The 18,654-nt window shown below is 40.7% G+C and overlaps 1 protein-coding gene across 1 annotated transcript in view; it reads left to right on the top strand.

The window, feature by feature from the left end:
* The window catches only part of LOC129695673 (fibrillin-2-like), a 296,346-nt gene that overhangs the window by 190,340 nt on the left and 87,352 nt on the right, over window positions 1-18,654 (top strand). Inside the window, exons 24-33 of the mRNA XM_055632838.1 lie at window positions 140-367; window positions 698-823; window positions 3,581-3,709; window positions 6,734-6,859; window positions 6,990-7,115; window positions 10,285-10,407; window positions 11,697-11,822; window positions 12,009-12,134; window positions 13,564-13,686; window positions 16,618-16,740. Coding sequence (XP_055488813.1) covers window positions 140-367; window positions 698-823; window positions 3,581-3,709; window positions 6,734-6,859; window positions 6,990-7,115; window positions 10,285-10,407; window positions 11,697-11,822; window positions 12,009-12,134; window positions 13,564-13,686; window positions 16,618-16,740 — 1,356 coding nt within the window. The remainder of the gene's footprint in view (window positions 1-139; window positions 368-697; window positions 824-3,580; window positions 3,710-6,733; window positions 6,860-6,989; window positions 7,116-10,284; window positions 10,408-11,696; window positions 11,823-12,008; window positions 12,135-13,563; window positions 13,687-16,617; window positions 16,741-18,654) is intronic.

The raw sequence follows: 18,654 nt of genomic DNA, 5'->3' as shown, positions 1-18,654 counted from the left end.
TCCTTCACCTCCAAATACAGATGAGAGCAAATCTACTGTACTCGAAAATAACTTCAAATGCTGTCAGAATTTTGGTTCAGGAGGATATTATGGGTCCTGTGTGGGACAATACTCTTATTGGTTTGTAATATCTTTGCAGATATCCGCCTTGAACATTGCTACCTGAAGTGGGATGAAGATGAATGTACAGTGCCAGTTCCTGGAAGATTCCGAATGGATGCCTGCTGTTGCTCAATTGGATCTGCCTGGGGTTTGGACTGTGACGAATGCCCTAATCCTGGCACTAAGGAGTATGAGCTTATTTGTCCAAGAGGTCCAGGGTTTGCCAATAGAGGTGACATTCTAACAGGAAGACCATTTCATAAAGGTATGGACAAAAGGCACTACTTCTCCCAATAAAGGTCATGTCTGGAAAAGAAAACATAATTAATTCTTAAATTTAAATAAAAGAGAGATTAAAGTGAAAAAGATAAAATTAAAAAGTACACTCTATATAACGTTCAATGGTCTGACCTCATGTTCAATATCTTTATGTCAAAATATAGCAATTTTAATGTTATAAAATTACTACATTACAAAAGCACAGAATATTTATCTGCTGATGTAAACTACTATGAATCCAGTTATTATCCAGAATCGTCATATACTATTCACTACAACTTTGTGCTCTTCAAATTATTCATTGTTGTTCTTCTAGATGTCAATGAATGCAAAATGTTCCACAGCCTCTGCGTTAATGGAAAATGCAGGAACACCATTGGCAGTTTTAGGTGTAAATGTGACAGTGGATTTGCTCTGGATATGGAGGAAAGGAACTGCACAGGTAAGATAACATGAGCCATATGACCAGTGTTAACAATATGAACACTACAAATATAATAAATAACATAAACCCAACTGACAGCATATGCAGAGCATACACAAATAACATTAGGCAGGAGGTACAGAAATCCAAAAGACGAACAGTTTACCTCAAATATCAGTTTCTCAATTCAACCCACACAGTCTTCATCCTCCCTTGATGATGTTACACTGTGGTCCACTACAGTGGACTTTTTTTCCAATTGTGTTTTGCACTGTCTTGTTTTTTTTGCATACTTTGTTTTCTTTTTACTGTCCTGCAGAATTTTATGTAAAATGTATTTATGTATAATTTTTTTTGTGTGTGTATTTTTCTGAGTTCTGCTAGTGATGCTGCTGCACGCAATATTTTCATTATATGAGCATCTCATCGTATGTATGCCTATGGCAATAGACTCAACTTTGACTCTGAGCAACACGAGTAGGAAATTGTCACAACTAAAATACCTTTTAGGCACATCGCAAATTCAAACAACAGAAATTGGTTAAAAATTAAATGGGTAGAACACACTGCAAACAGTGCAATTCATTGGCGATGTAAGGACATTATCACAATATTACATCTATAAATGTAATCAAGTGCACATTTTAAACATTTATTATACATGGTCTTATGAGTTGTGATTTCAGACAATTTAATTAATATTTAAATGATATGATTTGAAAATAATTTTATATTAATACATTAAATAATTAAATTTAATTAAAATTGTCTAATTTTACTTGATGAAAATTAACGTGTAATTTTAAGTCTTTTCATTGTTATGCTCCACACAGAATTTACAATGATAAGATATGTTATAGCATGAATGAAGATTGTAACAAAATCCAGCAAGATGAATTTGAATATCAAGCTTGTTTTTCCCCATCTTGCTTTTCAAAATATTCAATGTGGTGCATTGCTGAGATTTGTTTGAAATGCCTTCTGGAGTGCCTCATACAGACTTTCCAACTAAAGAAGGCTGCATACTTATAGTGTTTAAGAAGGAACTGCAGATGCTGGAAAATCGAAGGTAGACAAAAGTGCTGGAGAAACTTAGTGGGTGCAGCAGCATCTATGGAGCGAAAGAAATAGGCAACGTTTCGGGCCAAACCCCTTCTTCAGACCGATGTAGGGGGGGGGGGGGGGGGGGGGTTTGGGGGCGGGGAGAAGAAAGGAAAAAGGAAGAGGAGGAGCCCGAGGGCTGAGGGAGAGCTGAGAAGGGGAGGAGACAGCAAGGGCTACTGGAAATTGGAGAATTCAATGTTTATGCCGCTAGGGTGCGGACTGCCCAAGCGGAATATGAGGTGCTGCACTTCCTATTACTCACTCTGGCCATGGAGGAGGCCCAGGAGAGAGAGATCGGATTCGGAATGGGAGGGGGAGTTGAAGTGCTGAGCCACCGGGAGATCAGGTTGGTTAATGCGGACCGAGCGGAGGTGTTCGGCGACACGATCGCCAAGCCTACGCTTGGTCTCACCGATGTAGATCAGCTGACATCTAGAGCAGCGGATGCAATAGATGAGGTTGGAGGAGATGCAGGTGAACCTCTGTTGCACCTGGAACGACTGCTTGGGTCCTTGAATGGAGTCGAGGGGGGAGGTAAAGCGACAAGTGTAGCATCTCTTGCGGTTGCAAGGGAAAGTGCCCAGGGAGGGGGTGGTACGGGTGGGAAGGGAAGAATTGACCAGGGAGTTACGGATGGAGCGTTCTTTGCGGAAGCAGACGGGGGGAGATGGGAAGATGTGGCGAGTGGTGGGGCCACGTTGGAGGTGGCGAAAATGACGGAGGAGGATGGGAAGAGAGAGCAGTGTTACAGGGTATGGAAGAGACCCTGGTGAGAGCCTCATCTATAGTAGGGGAGGGGAATCCCCTTTCCCCGAAGAATGAGGACATTTCCGATGCCCTGGTGTGGAACACCTCATCCTGGGAACAGATGCGGCGTAGATGGAGGAATTGGGAGTAGGGGATGGAGTCCTTACGGGAAGCAGGGTGGGAAGAAGAGTAGCCTAGATAGCCATGAGAGTCAGTGGGTTTATAGTGGATGGTGGGTTTATGTTGGATAGTGGATGATAGACTTCATCACCAGCGATGGAGATAGTGAGGTCAAGAAATGGTAGGGAAGTGTCGGAAATGGTCCAGGTGTCTTTGAGTGCCTCAAATACACTTTTGTCTACCTGCATCCTTATAGCACTGTTCCACGGTACGAGTTCATTCCAAGAGCTCTCCCGAGTTAAAAAAAAAAATCAAACTTGTGGTAAGCACGGAGAATGAACGTAGTGGGTACGTCGGAGCTCGGGGACGTCTCTTAGCAGCTTGTAACGCTAACGGCAGGTACTCGGGCAGACTCGCTAAAGGCTGGTAAGCACGGGAAGACTCGTGAAGATTTTTCAACATGTTGAAAAATGTCCATGAGAGCCCCGAGTACCAACGAGTGGCCATTACCGTAAATCTCCGAGTTCGAATCAGGGCAAACTCGGCAGAGCTCTTGGAATGAACTCGTACCGTGGGACAGGGCTTTAATTGCTAATTATATTATTTCATATGGTTTCACTGACCTGCGATATGTTCAACCACTGGACGTACCTTTTGTTGTAATTTACTTTTCTCCCGCGGAGATGCAGGAGTTATGTTAAAACAAAAAATATATAAAGATTGTGCAGCAGTGAAACAAATTCTTATTGATTTTCATTATTTCGTTATAATTCCTGAATATGTTTTATTTTCTACTTTAATAAGACATTGATGAATGTCGCATCTCTCCTGACCTCTGTGGGAATGGAACTTGTGTCAATACCCCTGGAAGCTTTGAGTGTGAGTGCTTTGAAGGCTTTGAGAGTGGATTTATGATGATGAAGAATTGTATGGGTAAGTCTATTTATGCTTTACTTTAACAATTTTATTCGCTGAAAGTGTCTAATAATGTAGTAATAGAACATACTAGACTAAATGGGACCAGTTGGGTCCTAGCATTACACTGGAAGGCTGGTCACCCAACGCAATATTCCACCTCTCCACCAATTCCAATATTGCTGGCCAGTGGGGGTGGGCTTTCTGTTGCGCTAGTATGGGTGTTGTGGGCCGAAGGGACTGGTTTGCAGAGGGCTAGTATGGACATTGTGGGCCGAATGGATTCTTGGGCTGGCAGCACAGTCACTGAGACAAGGCAGCTCAGTCACTGAGGCCTGGCAGTACAGTCACTCTGACCTGGCAGACTGGCAGCTGAGAAACTGCCAGAAATTCTGCCCAAAACAGGTGACAGACTCTGTGAGAGAGAGATGGGGGAGAGGATGGACTGAATGGATTATTGGGCTGGCTCTTCAGTCACTTACAGCTGGTGGGCTGGCAGTTCACTTACTCACGGCTGATGGGCTGGCAGTTCAGTCACTCATGGCTGGTGGGCTGGCAGTCAGTCAGTGACAGCTGGTGGGTTGGCAGTGCAGTCACTCACGGCTGGTGGGCTGGCAGTGCAGTCACTTACGGCTGGTGGGCTGGCAGTGCAGTCGCTCACGGCTGGTGGGCTGGCAGTTCAGTAACTCGGAGCTGAAGGGCTGGCAGTATCCTTAAAAAAAATCGCAAACAGTACATGGGCTTTGAATTACATTTTACTCTGATGAAAGCCAAGGAATTGCATAATTGTTAGCTGTTAATTGGACATAATCAACCTCAGCAAATTAACAATATCCTATTGAAAGGGAGTGGGTGTTTAAGCTGTCAGGACATTTTATTATTTGCCAAAATATACATCTCAATACCATAATGATAGAAAACTCACTTTTCCACACACCACTCGTAAGTCTGGAGATTTTTTAATGATAAATTTAGCTTCAGAAGCGTTTTTTTCTTTTTGCATGTAAAAACCCACTTCAGAACCATGGGCGATTTAAAAATTTTACAGCCAGATTTATCACTTCTGAAACTTTTTAGATACCCAAGGAATCAAGAAAAAACACAAATAATGCCTTACTGTTGATGAAATGCAGTGAGCAAACGCGATAATTCCCAATATTTTCAATCTCGATATCTGCACGGCCAATGTTCGCCAAGCACTTTAGCTGTTGTTGTCCATTCAGCTTTCGCTGCTCTTTACCTTCATTTCTCTTCACTTTTGGAATTCTGAAGTAGTATAGATGTCTCTCAAGGTTACCCTGACTTCCACAATTATTTACAGTGCAAAAATGCACCATTTTGGCGGTTTTTAACAGGTAGGAAAGTACGCGTTTTGTGTATTAACAACACATACCGGAAGCTGCGATGTCCTCCAGATGGATTGTGCGGTTTCGTTCGTCAAGCCCTTTCACCCGGAGACCTTATGTGCAACCCCCATACACACACGCAGACTCTCACACACACACACACACACACACACACACACACACGCACACTCACAGACTCACACACACACACTCAGACACACACACACAGACACACACACACTCACTCACAGCCACACACACACACTCACTCACACACTCAATCACTCACACACAACCAATACTAAAATGCCAAGTAACTTCAGAACGTGATGAACATACAGTGTGTAAATCGAATGATTCAAACGTTTAAAGCCTCCTGCCGTGGCTGCTGCTGAAGCAAAAACGTGCTTTAAATAACGTCCAACAAACACACTCACCATAGACAGAGCAGTCAGCTCTCTTGAATTATTCAACGACTTCACTCTGTGCCTTCTGCAGTCAGCGCCATCTTGGAGGAATAGCTGCTGAGGGAAGATCTATCCCAGTAGCTCCATACTTTAATGCTCTTTTATAGTCAGCCATTTGTTCAATGTGCATTGGTCATTGAAGCAAATATTTTATAGCTACTGGTAATCATCAATTTAGAAAATGTATTTATGTTGACAACCTCAACTAGTTTTAGTATGGATCTGAACATAAGTTTGAGCTTTAAATGGTTTAGGGAGGAGATGTGGACATTTTTTCAACTAATGTGGTGGACTCAATTCCTGAAAAGATGGTGGAGGCAAAACCTCTTATCAGGGTACTTGGGCATGTATAGGAAGAGCTGCAACAGCAGACCAAATACTGGAAGGTGTGTTTGGGCTTGGATAGCCCCTTTCAACTGCCTCATGCCCGTGTCAACAATTCTATGGTCTTCTATGCTGCATATAGTAGCAACTTAATTATGATGGGTTCCTGTGAAACATATTGTAACAATCATTTGTTGTATTCTTTTCATTTTTATTGGCTTCTGTTGGTAAATGACAGTAAGAATGACTGTCATACAGGACGGAAACAGACCCTTTGGCTCAACTCATCTATTACGTCCAAGATGCCCAATCTATGCTAGACCCATTTGCCAGTGTTTGGCCCCATATCACTCTCAACCTTTTCTACCTTTGTACCTCCCCAGTGCCTTAAATGCTGTTACAGTACCTGCCTCACCTGGCAGCTCATTCTATGCACCATTCACCCTCTAAGTGAAAACGTTGTCCCTCAGGTTCATGTTCTATTTAGCCCCTCTCATCTTATACTGGTGTCCTAACATTTTTGATCCCCTTACCCTGGGTAAAAGAATCTATCTGTACCCTTCATTGTTTTATACTCTGTAAGATCACCACTCGGGCCTGCTGCAATCCAAGGAATAAAGTCCTAGCCTGCCCATCCTCACCCTATAGCTCAGGCCCTCAAGTCCTGACCTCATCTCGTAAATTTTCTCTGCACTCTTAGCAGCTTAATGACATCCTTCCTATAGCAGGGTGACCAAAGGCGAGCACAATACTCCAAATGTGGCCTCAGCTACTCCTTGTACAACTGTAACATAAGACTTATGGCAATTGAATAATGCAGTGGGCCAGGAGATTGTACATTTTGATTCAACTGCTTTGGCATCTCAAGCACATTTCATGATATTATCTTTTCTTTCCTTCCACAGATATTGATGAATGTGAGAGAAACCCACTGCTGTGCCGAGGTGGCACTTGTATAAATACAGAAGGCAGCTATAGGTGCATTTGCCCTCCAGGGCACGAGCTTACTCCAGATGGCAGTGGCTGTGTTGGTAAGATAAATATAACACAATACTCATAGGAGATAATTCTGACTTTTGGCCAGAATTTAGTTTCAAAATCTCATTTTGAACTTGAACACTTCTCTGCTATATGTGAAATTTTCTACTTCCTTTTTTTCAGATATTGATGAGTGTTCCCTCAGTGACAACCTTTGCAGAAATGGCAAGTGTGTCAATATGATTGGAACCTATCAGTGTGCTTGCATCTCTGGATATCAGGCTACCCCAGACAGGCAAGGCTGTGTAGGTAAGAGGTGTACTCAATTTTTGTTAGATTATACCGTTTTACCATCCAATATATCAGCAACTGCTTTTTCATTGCTGTGTCTTGTTACTTTAAAAATGCTGAATGAGTTGCTTAAAATTAAAGTTATTTGTTGCTATCCTGATATTGCTTTCCGAGGAACAAATTCACCTGCACCTCCCTAATTTCTGGTTGCAAAAATCTTTGCAGTCAAATCAAATTCTTATTTCTTGAACAATAAATACATGTGCCAGCCTATGGTTTTAATGTGCAAATGGAGCCATATTCAGATTGGTCCATTTTAGAAATAAACTCCAAAATTGGCAGCATGTGGCCATCCCATGTCAGATCATACACAGGTCTTATTTTTCTTTTGCTGTACACAGATGGGCTCTGCTTGTGCTTAGTTGAGTTTCGGAGCAAAGAGGTCCTTCTGTAGTTGTTCAGGGCCCTAATGAGAGCACACCTGCAGTATTGTGTGCAGTTTTGGTCTCCAAATTTGAGGAAGGACATTCTTGCTATTGAGGGAGTGCAGCGTAGGTTCACAAGGTTAATTCCCGGGATGGTGGGACTGTCTGTCATTTGCTGAGTGAATGGAGTGGCTGGGCTTGTATACTCTGGAATTTAGAAGGATGAGGGGATATTATTGAAACAAGATGATTAAGGGTTTGGACACGCTAGAGGCAGGAAACATGTTCCAGACGTTGGGGAAGTCCAGAACCAGGGGCCACAGTTTAAGAATAAGGGGCAAGCCATTTAGAACGGAGATGAGGAAACACGTTTTCACACAGAGAGTTGTGAGTCTGTGGAATTCTCTGCCTCAGAGAAGGTGGAGGCTAGTTCTCTGGACACTTTCATGAGAGAGCTAGATAGGGTTCTTAAAGATAGTGGTGTCAGGGGATATGGAGAGAAGGCAGGAACATGGTACTGATTGTGGATGATCAGCCATGATCACATCGCATGGCGGTGCTGGCTCAAAGGGCCGAAGGGCCTACTCCTGCACCTATTGTCTTTTTTGATTTTCTTTTTTTTAAATTATTTATTAGAAGTAAGTACAATACAGTGGTACATATTACATTCTCTGTACAACTTCCTTTTTTCTTTAAAGAGAAAAGTAAAAGGAGAAAAAGGAAAAAGAGGTTGTAGAAAGTGAAGGATAGACTAGTGAGCGTGAGTGAAAGACAGGTAAAGAGAATAGTGAAGGAAAGAAATGTGAAGAGGGAGAGCAGGAGGGAGTTTATTCAATCGCCACAAGGAGATGAATTTTTAATATTCTGAATCGTCTTTCACCCACACCTGGAACTCTTAATTTTCACGATACTGTGGCACCACATGAATCCAAGACATCCTGTACCTATTGTCTATTGACTATTATCAGCTACGTCCTAGGAATTTCATAAGTCACAGCAGGCTTGAGGGATTGCACCTTTTCTCTCATTTCAGTTTCCAATCCTTCTCTCTTAATTCTCATTCTCAGGAAAGTAAATGAGGTATAGACAAGGGGACAATTTGTATTCTGCCACACCATCTCACATGGTAGTTTTTAAGTGTGCTACTGTCACAACCAGGCTTTTCCTTTACACTCGAAGCAGTCGTTATGATTTGAGAAATACCTAGGACCCTGCTGTGTGCATGTTCAATGGACCTAGGCTGTGGATTATACTTGTATGGATGGCTAGATGTTCTGCTCTGTCAAAACATTGCTCCAGAGAGGAAAATTTCCAGAGGGAACTTTATTTTGAATAAGTATCTATCGATCATAAAATATTCAGTTTGACTTTAGATTAAATGTATCTCATTTTCCTATCAAACATTAGCAACGGTAGAACGACAAACCTGCTCTGCCTCTATTAATGCCTCTCCATCTGATTATGATGGACAATCTTAATTTAACGTGATTAAAAATGCAGAACTCTCCACTCCCTATTTAACTATCACCACAGCTGAGAATTTGAATACAATAAACTAAATCATTTAGATTTTTTAAGTTCAATAGGGTTTATGTCCTAATTATTAGACTGGTGTCTGTTGGATTGTTGAAAAATAATTGCTGCTCTTACTTTTCTGGCCTATATGTGACTCCTGATCCATATTCGTAATCTCTGAAACTCTAGCAAGCTAGTTACTTGTATCAAGAAGTATTCTCTTAAATAAGAGGAGTACCTGGTATCAAATTCTGGGTTTGAAGCTAAAATTGCTACTAACCCACTGACCTTGCCACAGAGTATATATTTGGGGACCGCTGACTGGTTATCAAGAGTCATGGGTCTGTCCCACTTACGCGACTTTTTCGGCGACTGCCGGCATAGGTCGTTGCAGGACGCCGAAAATTTTGATAATCCAGCGGCGACCCGAACAAGGTACGACTCTTTGGGCAACTACTCACGACCATACAGGCTTCACCCCACGACATGTCGCCAGGGTGTCGCCTGTGTGGTAGTGAGTCGTCTCCTCAGTCGCCCAATGAGTCGTAGCGTCTTTTTGGTCGCCGCTGGATTTTCGACACGTTGAATTTTTTTGGCAACTTGCAACGACCTATGAGGGATGCTGGCAGTCGCTGAAAAAGTTGCGTAAGTGGGACAGGCCCATAAGGCACTCAATTAGTGTTTGCCAGATTCTCGTCAAAATCTCCTGGATATATCTCATCGTACTGGCAGCACGAATGAACTGGGACTGGCAGCGCAATGATGTACAGATAGGAACGATTGGCAGTCCTCAGCATTGACTCTGTTCACATCAGGTCAAACACCGACCAGCAAACAAATGTCACCACTCCTTTGTTATCAATGTTTCATATGTAAATACTCTATCCAGTAATCTATAAATGAACAAAATATTTTGTAGATACTTTAACGTGCTCTTTCCCATTCTTTAAATGTACCTTCTCAAAATGTAACTTTGGTATCAACCAGGGTCACCTTCTCTTTTATAAATGGCTTGTCCCACTCTGCTTTGGAATTAGGCATTCCTGCTGAAGTTCAAGAAGAGAATCTGGAAATGTTGACCCTACCTTTTTCAATTTTGATGTTGTAAAGCACTCTGGGGTTTACCCCTTTATACAACTATTTAATATAATGAAATAAGTATATACACTGTATTCTGAATGTCTAATGTATATCATTCAAAAATCCTAATTGTGGCTTTTTTTGTAATCACTTGCTTCATATTATAGATATTGATGAATGTACAATCATGTATGGAGGCTGTGACACACATTGTACGAATTCAGAAGGCAGCTATGAATGCAGTTGTATTGAAGGTTATGCTCTGATGCCAGATAAAAGAACATGTGCAGGTAAATGGAGAGGGTATTTTATTTTAGTCTGTCATGATGAACTCTTAGTGGGTTTAAATGATTCGGAGATGACCCACAAAAAGTGCCTGAATTTTATTGAAGGTAGACAAGAATGCTGGAGAAACTCAGCGGGTGAGGCAGCATCTATGGAGCGAAGGAAATAGGCAAGGTTTCGGGTCGAAACCCTTCTTCAGACTGATGTGAGGGTGGAGGGGGCAGGAAGAAGAAAGGAAGAGGTGAATCCAGAGGGCTGAGGGAGAGCTGGGAAGGGGAGAAGAAAGTAAGGACTATCTGAAATTAGAGAGGTCAATGTTCATATCGCTGGGGTGCAAACTGTCCAAGCAAAATATGAGGTGTTGCTCCTCCAATTTACGGTGGTCCTCACTCTGGCCATGGAGGAGGCTCAGGACAGAAAGGTCGGATTCGGAATGGGAGGGTGAGTTGAAGTGCTGAGCCATCGGGAGATCAATTTTATTGACATGTGATTGTTTACACTGAGCACTCACCCAAACGTAACTCAGTGAAACGTAGGAGATCAGGTTTGTTTGTAAATACAAATATTAAATTATTAACTTTAATTATTAAAATATAAAAATGGAAAGAGTCAAATCAACTAATATAAATAATGATACCCTAGAACAAACAATGTATTCTTATTTAAAGCTGTATCTTGCATTGTTTGATGTCTGCTGCTTCATATTTCCACTGTAGCCAGTGGGCAATGCTGAAACCCAGGCAGGTTAGATGGTGCAGGATTGAAGAGTTGGCCACCCAGTGTAAATCCCAACAAGCTTCTGTTCTGCTTTTGGACTCCAGCAGCAGAGCACAGCCAGGGGATGGCTGATGGTGCTTAGCCTGTAGGTTATGACTTTCCTGTTTGCATGGGAGTCCTGCAATGTACCTGCATTTAACATAGTAAAGTTCTGGCAATTGAGTGCAGAGTTTCAAGTATTTCACATCATAAGATAGGCTACTATTTCTGCTGTTAATCTCCAAGGGTCTGATTAAGTACTAAAAATCATTAAGGTTACGACTTGTCTCAATAAATTTTACTGCCTTTGAAAATTAGAATCTTTGAGCAACAGAGTTTTTTAGAGATGTAGAAACAAGGAACTGCAGATGATGGTTTACAAAAAAAACAGTGCTGGAGTAATTCAGTAAGTCATGCAGCTCTCCAGCGATACTACCCGTTAAGTAACTTCAGCAATTTGTGAGTTTGTAGTGAAGTTATTTTGCAAATTCGTCAAATTAATGCATTTCACTTGACATTTCTTGTGTTACTTCACTAGACATTGATGAATGTGAGGATAATCCTGATATCTGTGATGGTGGACAATGCACTAACATCCCTGGAGAATACCGTTGCCTGTGTTTTGATGGATTCATGGCTTCAATGGACATGAAGACATGCATTGGTAATACAAAGAAGACAACTTTTTTTTTTCCTAAAATTTGTAAAAAAACCTTGTGTACGTCCAATACAACATAAGCAAATCTTACCATTTGCATATTAGTTATCCGGGATATAATTAAAGCACTATTAACACTACCATAACAGAGTTAATTGTTGCAGATAGTGACACAAGGATGTATCATTTCAGATGTGAATGAATGTGACTTGAACGAGAACATCTGTCTCTATGGTGACTGTGAGAATACCAAAGGTTCCTTCATTTGCCATTGCCAGCTTGGATACTTTGTGAAGAAGGGATCAACCGGATGTTCAGGTAGGGTTTAAACAACTGCTGCAAGATGTGTCTTATTAAAGATCTTCCTATATGTTTTCTTTTAAAATGTTTATATCATGAAATATAAAACACATCTGCGTAATTTTAAGAGAATACTCTGACGATAGGAACTCATTGCTGGTAATGCATTTGAAAAATCAAGGAAATGCTTGCCATTATATGCCGGCAGTGAGCAAAGTTCTGTTCCCCAGTGCATTCAGAAATTTACCCAAGGTGTTTTTTTAAGATGGCACTGCAGTCATTCATAATCCTAAACTATAAAAAATCATTGTTGAATGCAAAGAATGTAGCTTTCGTTAAATGAGTCAGATTGGGAAAATCTCATCATAGCCTCAGATACATCAGATATTTTCTATCAGAGTTTTGCAGCAAAACAATTAAAAGACCATAAAATAACAAATGAAACAAATGACCATACTGAATGTTGTTCAAGATACTCAGCAAAGATTTATTTTAATTAATCTCATATTTAAATTAAACCTTGTTTAAATTAATCTCACACTTAAATTAAATCCTCGTGGAATAAATTTAGTAAAACTTGGTAATTTGGGAGGGTCAATATTTAAACGATTTAGCCCTCATTGATGTTGAGATTTCTTCACTTTTAATCTGGTACTTTCTTTAATTATATCACCAGTTAGTTTCTCTTTATGCTGTATCCATTTTTAAAAATACATTAATCTAAGTTACTTTCGAAATTTGCATTTCACCGATTAATGAACATTCATTAAGAAGACGGGTGCTTCCATGAATTGGATAGAAAGGCTTAAAGGAGTGATTCACAAGATATTGTTTTCAGCAATAAAATAGAAAAAGAACCCCATGAATATCAAATAATAAGGAAAACTGAAAGGCCACTTTCAATGTCTGTTTACAGAACAAAATTGTCACTGAGATTCTGAGAACAGGTCATTCATTTATTAGGAAATTAAAATTCCTCAGGAAAATTATGGAAAGCAGTGCCAAAGCAAGTAAACAATGAAAGAAATAATGAAATCCGGACAAACATTTACTTTCCAAATCACTTCCATGGCTGAAGGAGGAACATTATTGTCAGCACAAGAGGAAAGCTTCCTGTTGTTAATGGGGATACTTCTTCTCCGTATGGTGTTGGAGATGTTGGCAATTGCACAAGGTTTGCAAACCTGCTGCATTGTCCAGAAACCAAGGAAGATATACTGATTAATAGTGCTTATTGTGAGGTGCCCTAAGCTTTGTCACAACCTGCTTGTTTTTGCTTGCATCTAATGTTTGAAGTATATTTATTATGGATATAGATATTACTTTCCACTAGAAGTAACAGAGAGATAACTAATTAATTTATATTTAAAAGTTTATTCTGCAGAGCAAGTTATAAATCAGTAGCTGATTTATCAGTTCTATGATTCCCTTGTTTATATGTTTTCAGATGTTGATGAATGTGAAATTGGGGCTCACAATTGTGACATGCATGCATCGTGTGCCAATGTTCCTGGAAACTTCCAGTGCAGCTGCCGTGAGGGATGGATTGGTGATGGTACCTCTTGTGTTGGTGAGTTCACCATGGTCAAGGGATAATGAACAATTTTGTATTTACAAAGCAGAACTGAATTGATTTGATTTCATGTTGCAAAGGAATAGTAAGACAAAAAAATGCATTACCTGCAAATGTGGATAAATAAATGGCTTCCAAAAGTAATTTGCGAAATGCATTTGCAAATATGTTTTCAGATAATTTTGCACCGTTTTGCATGGCTAAATATTAGATCTAGCAGATTACATTAGTGTATTCTGTTGAGAAGAATTGCATTATTATTATTATGGGAAAACAACTGTGTTTGAATTAAAAACAGCATTTAAATAATATACATAGAAACATAGAAATTAGGTGTAGGAGTAGGCCATTCGGCCCTTCGAGCCTGCACCGCCATTCAATATGATCATGGCTGATCATCCAACTCAGTATCCCGTACCTAACTTCTCTCCATACCCTCTGATCCCCTTGGCCACAAGGGCCACATCTAACTCCCTCTTAAATATAGCCAATGAACTGGCCTCAACTACCCTCTGTGGCAGAGAGTTCCAGAGATTCACCACTCTCTGTGTGAATACATAATTAGAAATTCATCCCAAGATATTTTGAAAATGCCCATTTTAATAAAAATTGAATAAGCAATGACCAAAATAGTAGGAAGGCATTTGGAGAGTTTTAAAAAAGAGAGAGAAACAAAGTAACAGGGAGGCTTTGGGTGTGAACAGCAGCTGATAGTACATTCACCAGTGGCAAGACAAAGAAACTGGAGGTTAGGCAGGAGACCAAAGTTAGTGGAATACAGAGTTAATGCAAGGCCTTTGGGCAACTTTTAGAACAGAGCCAGGAAAAACTAAATACTATTTTTTTCTCTCTTCAGGTTTATGATACCAAGACTGGTTTCAATTACATTTTTTCAAATGAAATACAAAGTTAAAAAGTCTAATTTGTAATGTGAATTTCTGAGAGTAATTACCAACGGGATGTGGAGTGTACGACTCCATGGAAAATCATGGCTGAATATTGGTAGTTTCCAATGTAATTTGGAAATAACCACCCGAGCTATTTCAGAAAAGAAATATCATATTCTGAATCTATTTCTACACTGCACTACACAGAACACATAAAACGGCACAACTATCAGCCATAACAAACCGATGAAAGATCCATTCCTTCAAACTCCAGTTCACTTTGAGATTTTGTTTTTTCTGCCCTGAATTTATATGATGGATTGACTTTTGAAGGTATTAGATCTGAATTAAAAACCATTGAGCGGACAAAGGAATCTGATGAAAAGCAGGTTTAATTTTTAACTACGCTTGTTTGAAGCACTTGATTCTTCTGATCATCAATTCTATTATTATTTAAAGTAAAGAAAGTTTGTATTTTGTTAATTGAGATTATTTCATGAAGTTATATTGAGCACACAAATTAAAAATCAAATCATTTAGCATTAAAGTGCATATTTCCTAAAGGCTCTTAATAATAGGTGCTGGAAGGCTGCAGCTGCTACAAGGGTGAAACTTTAGGAGGTTAATAATTGACCCGGTACCAAGAATTATTTATTTCAAAGAACAAAGGGTTTGAGGGAGGGTGACACAACCTGATTGATGTAGATATTCAGACAGGTTAAAAAGTGTCTGTATAATCTCAGAACACTACATTGCATGTGTGGAGCAACATTGGCAAACTGCACAAACTGACACATATTCAGAGTTACATTTTCTTGCATTCCGAAGGAATTTAATTTGGTTGCGGTATTGTGTGCCTTGGGAGGCTCTGCTTTAATACATTCACTAAAGTTCCTAAGTGCCAGTGGTATGAGGCTTATCTAGATCATGATCTTGAGCTAATGCTGTAGCAATGGAAGACTTGCATGAGGAAACTGATCTCCCATCTTGAGATTGCAATTACTGATGAGAGTCACCCATGCCAATATTTCACCATTTTGTCCATCAATTCTGCTACCTTTTCCTATTACGTCAAAAAAATGCAAGTGATTGTAAAGTTCCTTCATTTGTATAAGTGAACAGTTCATGAAAAAGGAGCTTGTAATTTTCACTGGATCCTGACCGCTATTGTGTGGATGTTGAATGAGCATTTATGGACAACTTAAATACTAGAGGAATGCTGGGAGAACATTGCCTTTCATTCCACTCTTTTTCCTTGACTGGAAATACTTAATTTGTTTTCTCCTCAGTTTTATGATTGTTGTTGGTTGAAATTTCAATTTGAACAGAATGAAACATTCTAACAACCAATTTTGGAGTGTTTGGCATTACCCCAGAAATGTAACTGGGCTCTTTCCAGCATCAGTCATTACTGGCATTGCAATGTCACACCCCATAAATATGCTCCTTTCTAGCAAGCCAGAGAAATAATCCAAAAACGTTGAAGGAACTCAGTACGTCAGGTACCAACCCTGGTGTGAAATAGGTGATGTTTGGGGTCAATCCAAAGATACTTTCAATAGTACAATTTCCCCTTTAATGCCCGTTAACTGTGAGGCTAGCAATAACGGCTCCAATAGGTGTCTGGTGACATTTTCCCATGTTTCCACCCACCCCCCATCCCCCACTCCTCCCAGAACAAGATCTTGGTGCATTTTTCTTTGTGCACGCCAGAAGGGAAAAAATATTCCTGAAGTTTGTGGTGGCAGGCCGGTGAACATGAACATATACAGTGTCTGCAAAGCCCCTCTGTATTTTCTTGCACAATTATACAGACCTCAGTATATAGTTTACAGGATATATCGTGGTTCAACCACTGCCAGTTATAAATTACCTTCTGTGGCTACCAAGCCAGATTATTTCTACAATTTAAACTTGATGCTTTTGACTTGTTTGCACTAATGGCATTTTTTTGTTCTGTATGGTTTTCCAATTATGTTAAAGAAGAATAATGCGCTGTATATTTCATTCAACTAATGTGTTGCCCTTTTTGATTTGATAGATCTCGATGAGTGCAACAATGAAACGCACCAGTGTAACCTCAATGCTGAGTGTATGAACACACCTGGCTCGTATCGCTGCCTCTGCTCTGAAGGCTTCAGTGGTGATGGCTTCACATGTTCAGGTATGATGAAGGAATGAAACTGAAGCTCTTTTTGTTTAGAAAAATGTGTCCGTAGACGAGGACAGAAACAACACAATTCCACTTTTCAATGAGGTTGAAACGTAACATGTTAAAAGGACTTTGCTTAATGCTGCCCATGTGCTGCCCTCATCCCCTGCCACAAATCCACTCATTCCTTCAGCAAAATGGCAATCAAGACCAGGAACACTAGCCAACTGAAATTTTACCCTTTCCTTTGTCTTGCCGCATCTCTACTGATTGCCAAGATGAGATTACTTATGTCCTGTGGCTTGGCACAAAATTGTCTGCTGTTATATTAAAAGAGCAACAGTTATTTTACAGATTGATAGCTGAGTAATACTTAAAAACAGATTTTTGGTTCTGGTGCGCTGACACATCTGCAATTGTAATGTGCAGCACATTAGAATGTTGTCTCACGCACTCCAGTAGCAATGTAGCCAGCTGCATTGCTGCCATGCTAAGATTGCAACATTGCAATTTACTCTAAACTTTGGAAAATTACTGTGCTCAATCAAAGTAATCTCAAAGTTAATAACATACTGCCAACGTGTCAGATTCACATATATTATGTGTATTTCAGCCAATGAAACAAATCTAAACTTATATAATAATTCACATCACCTGGTCTGAAATTAATAAATGAAATCCAGAATTGTTATGATGTCACATTACAGTGTGTTACGGACTCGCGGGAGTTGTGATAGCATCAGTTACAGTCAAGAATCCACAAAGACTACATCACACTCTGCTGTATTTGCTGGTAGAAGTGCTGTAAATAAGTAACCTACACAATCCGTAGTTGAAGATCATCTTTAATTAGTACCCATATTATAACGGTACAGCAGGTCGTTAGTTGTTGGTTCATCGTTACTGCTTCCAAGACTGACTAGTGTAGGAAGTGGGTGTTAGTATGAATCATACAGTAGGGTGGGGTTAGTGATGCTATTCTACTATGATTGGTTCACATGCAATAACCAATCTACATCCTTCCCCGTAATGAGTGAATATAGTTAAACACACATGCAGCTAGAATTCAAACATACTCGCCATATCTGTCAGGCAGTCTACTAATACGGCCGAACACGTACAGACCAAGCCCTCTCCCCCTTCGCCAGAATAATTAGAGGGAGGCGGTGAACCCGGAAGTGAGAAAGCAGCAGGGGACACTCGTGGTGACCGACGGGGAGAGCATGCGGTAGAGGTAGTTTTGTTGTTAGTCATAGCCGCCGGTCATGGTGGAGGAGTAAGGGACATGCTGGGACTGGTGGTGGAAGTGGCAGCAGACGGCTGGAACAGTAGAGGTGGAGCAAAAGGATCAGCTGGTGGGGGACGTGGTTCCTTCACAGCCAGCAAGTGTTGGCGGCTCCGACGGTACAAGGCGCCATCGATGGCGACAAGGTAAGATCGGGGTTCTTCAGACGGGCCAATAACGCAACCTAGATGGGAATGTCCCACAGTAGTTTGCAAACGGACGACTTGGCCCGGTAATAGTGGTTTAAGTGGTTTGCTGGACTTGCCATGAGATTGTTTCTGTGTCGTGTTTCTCCTGGATGCGCTTCTGGACCGTAGCTGGCTTCTGCACCTGTGGCACCAGTTTCTGCTGGGCAATTGGTATCTGAGGTCTTGTTGGCCTGGACATCAGTCGTTGGGCCGGTGAGCCCAGGATCCCGTCTCTAGCAATGTTCCTGAGGTTTAAGAGGTCGAGATACACATCTGACTTGGTTAAGTGGGCGTGTTCCATTAGCTGTTTAGCGCTTCTGACGGCTCGTTCTGCGAGCCCGTTACTTTGTGGGTATTCGAGGCTGCTCGTGACGTGGTGGAAATTCCATCGGTTAGCAAAGTGTTTGAAGGCGTGACTGGTAAACTGTGTTCCGTTGTCGGTCTGCAAGCGGA

The sequence above is a fragment of the Leucoraja erinacea genome, chromosome 3 (genome assembly GCF_028641065.1).
Source record: "Leucoraja erinacea ecotype New England chromosome 3, Leri_hhj_1, whole genome shotgun sequence".
Classification (NCBI taxonomy): Eukaryota; Metazoa; Chordata; class Chondrichthyes; order Rajiformes; family Rajidae; genus Leucoraja; species Leucoraja erinaceus.
Note: the sequence above shows the minus strand (reverse complement) of the source record. Positions and strands in the feature narration are given on the sequence as shown.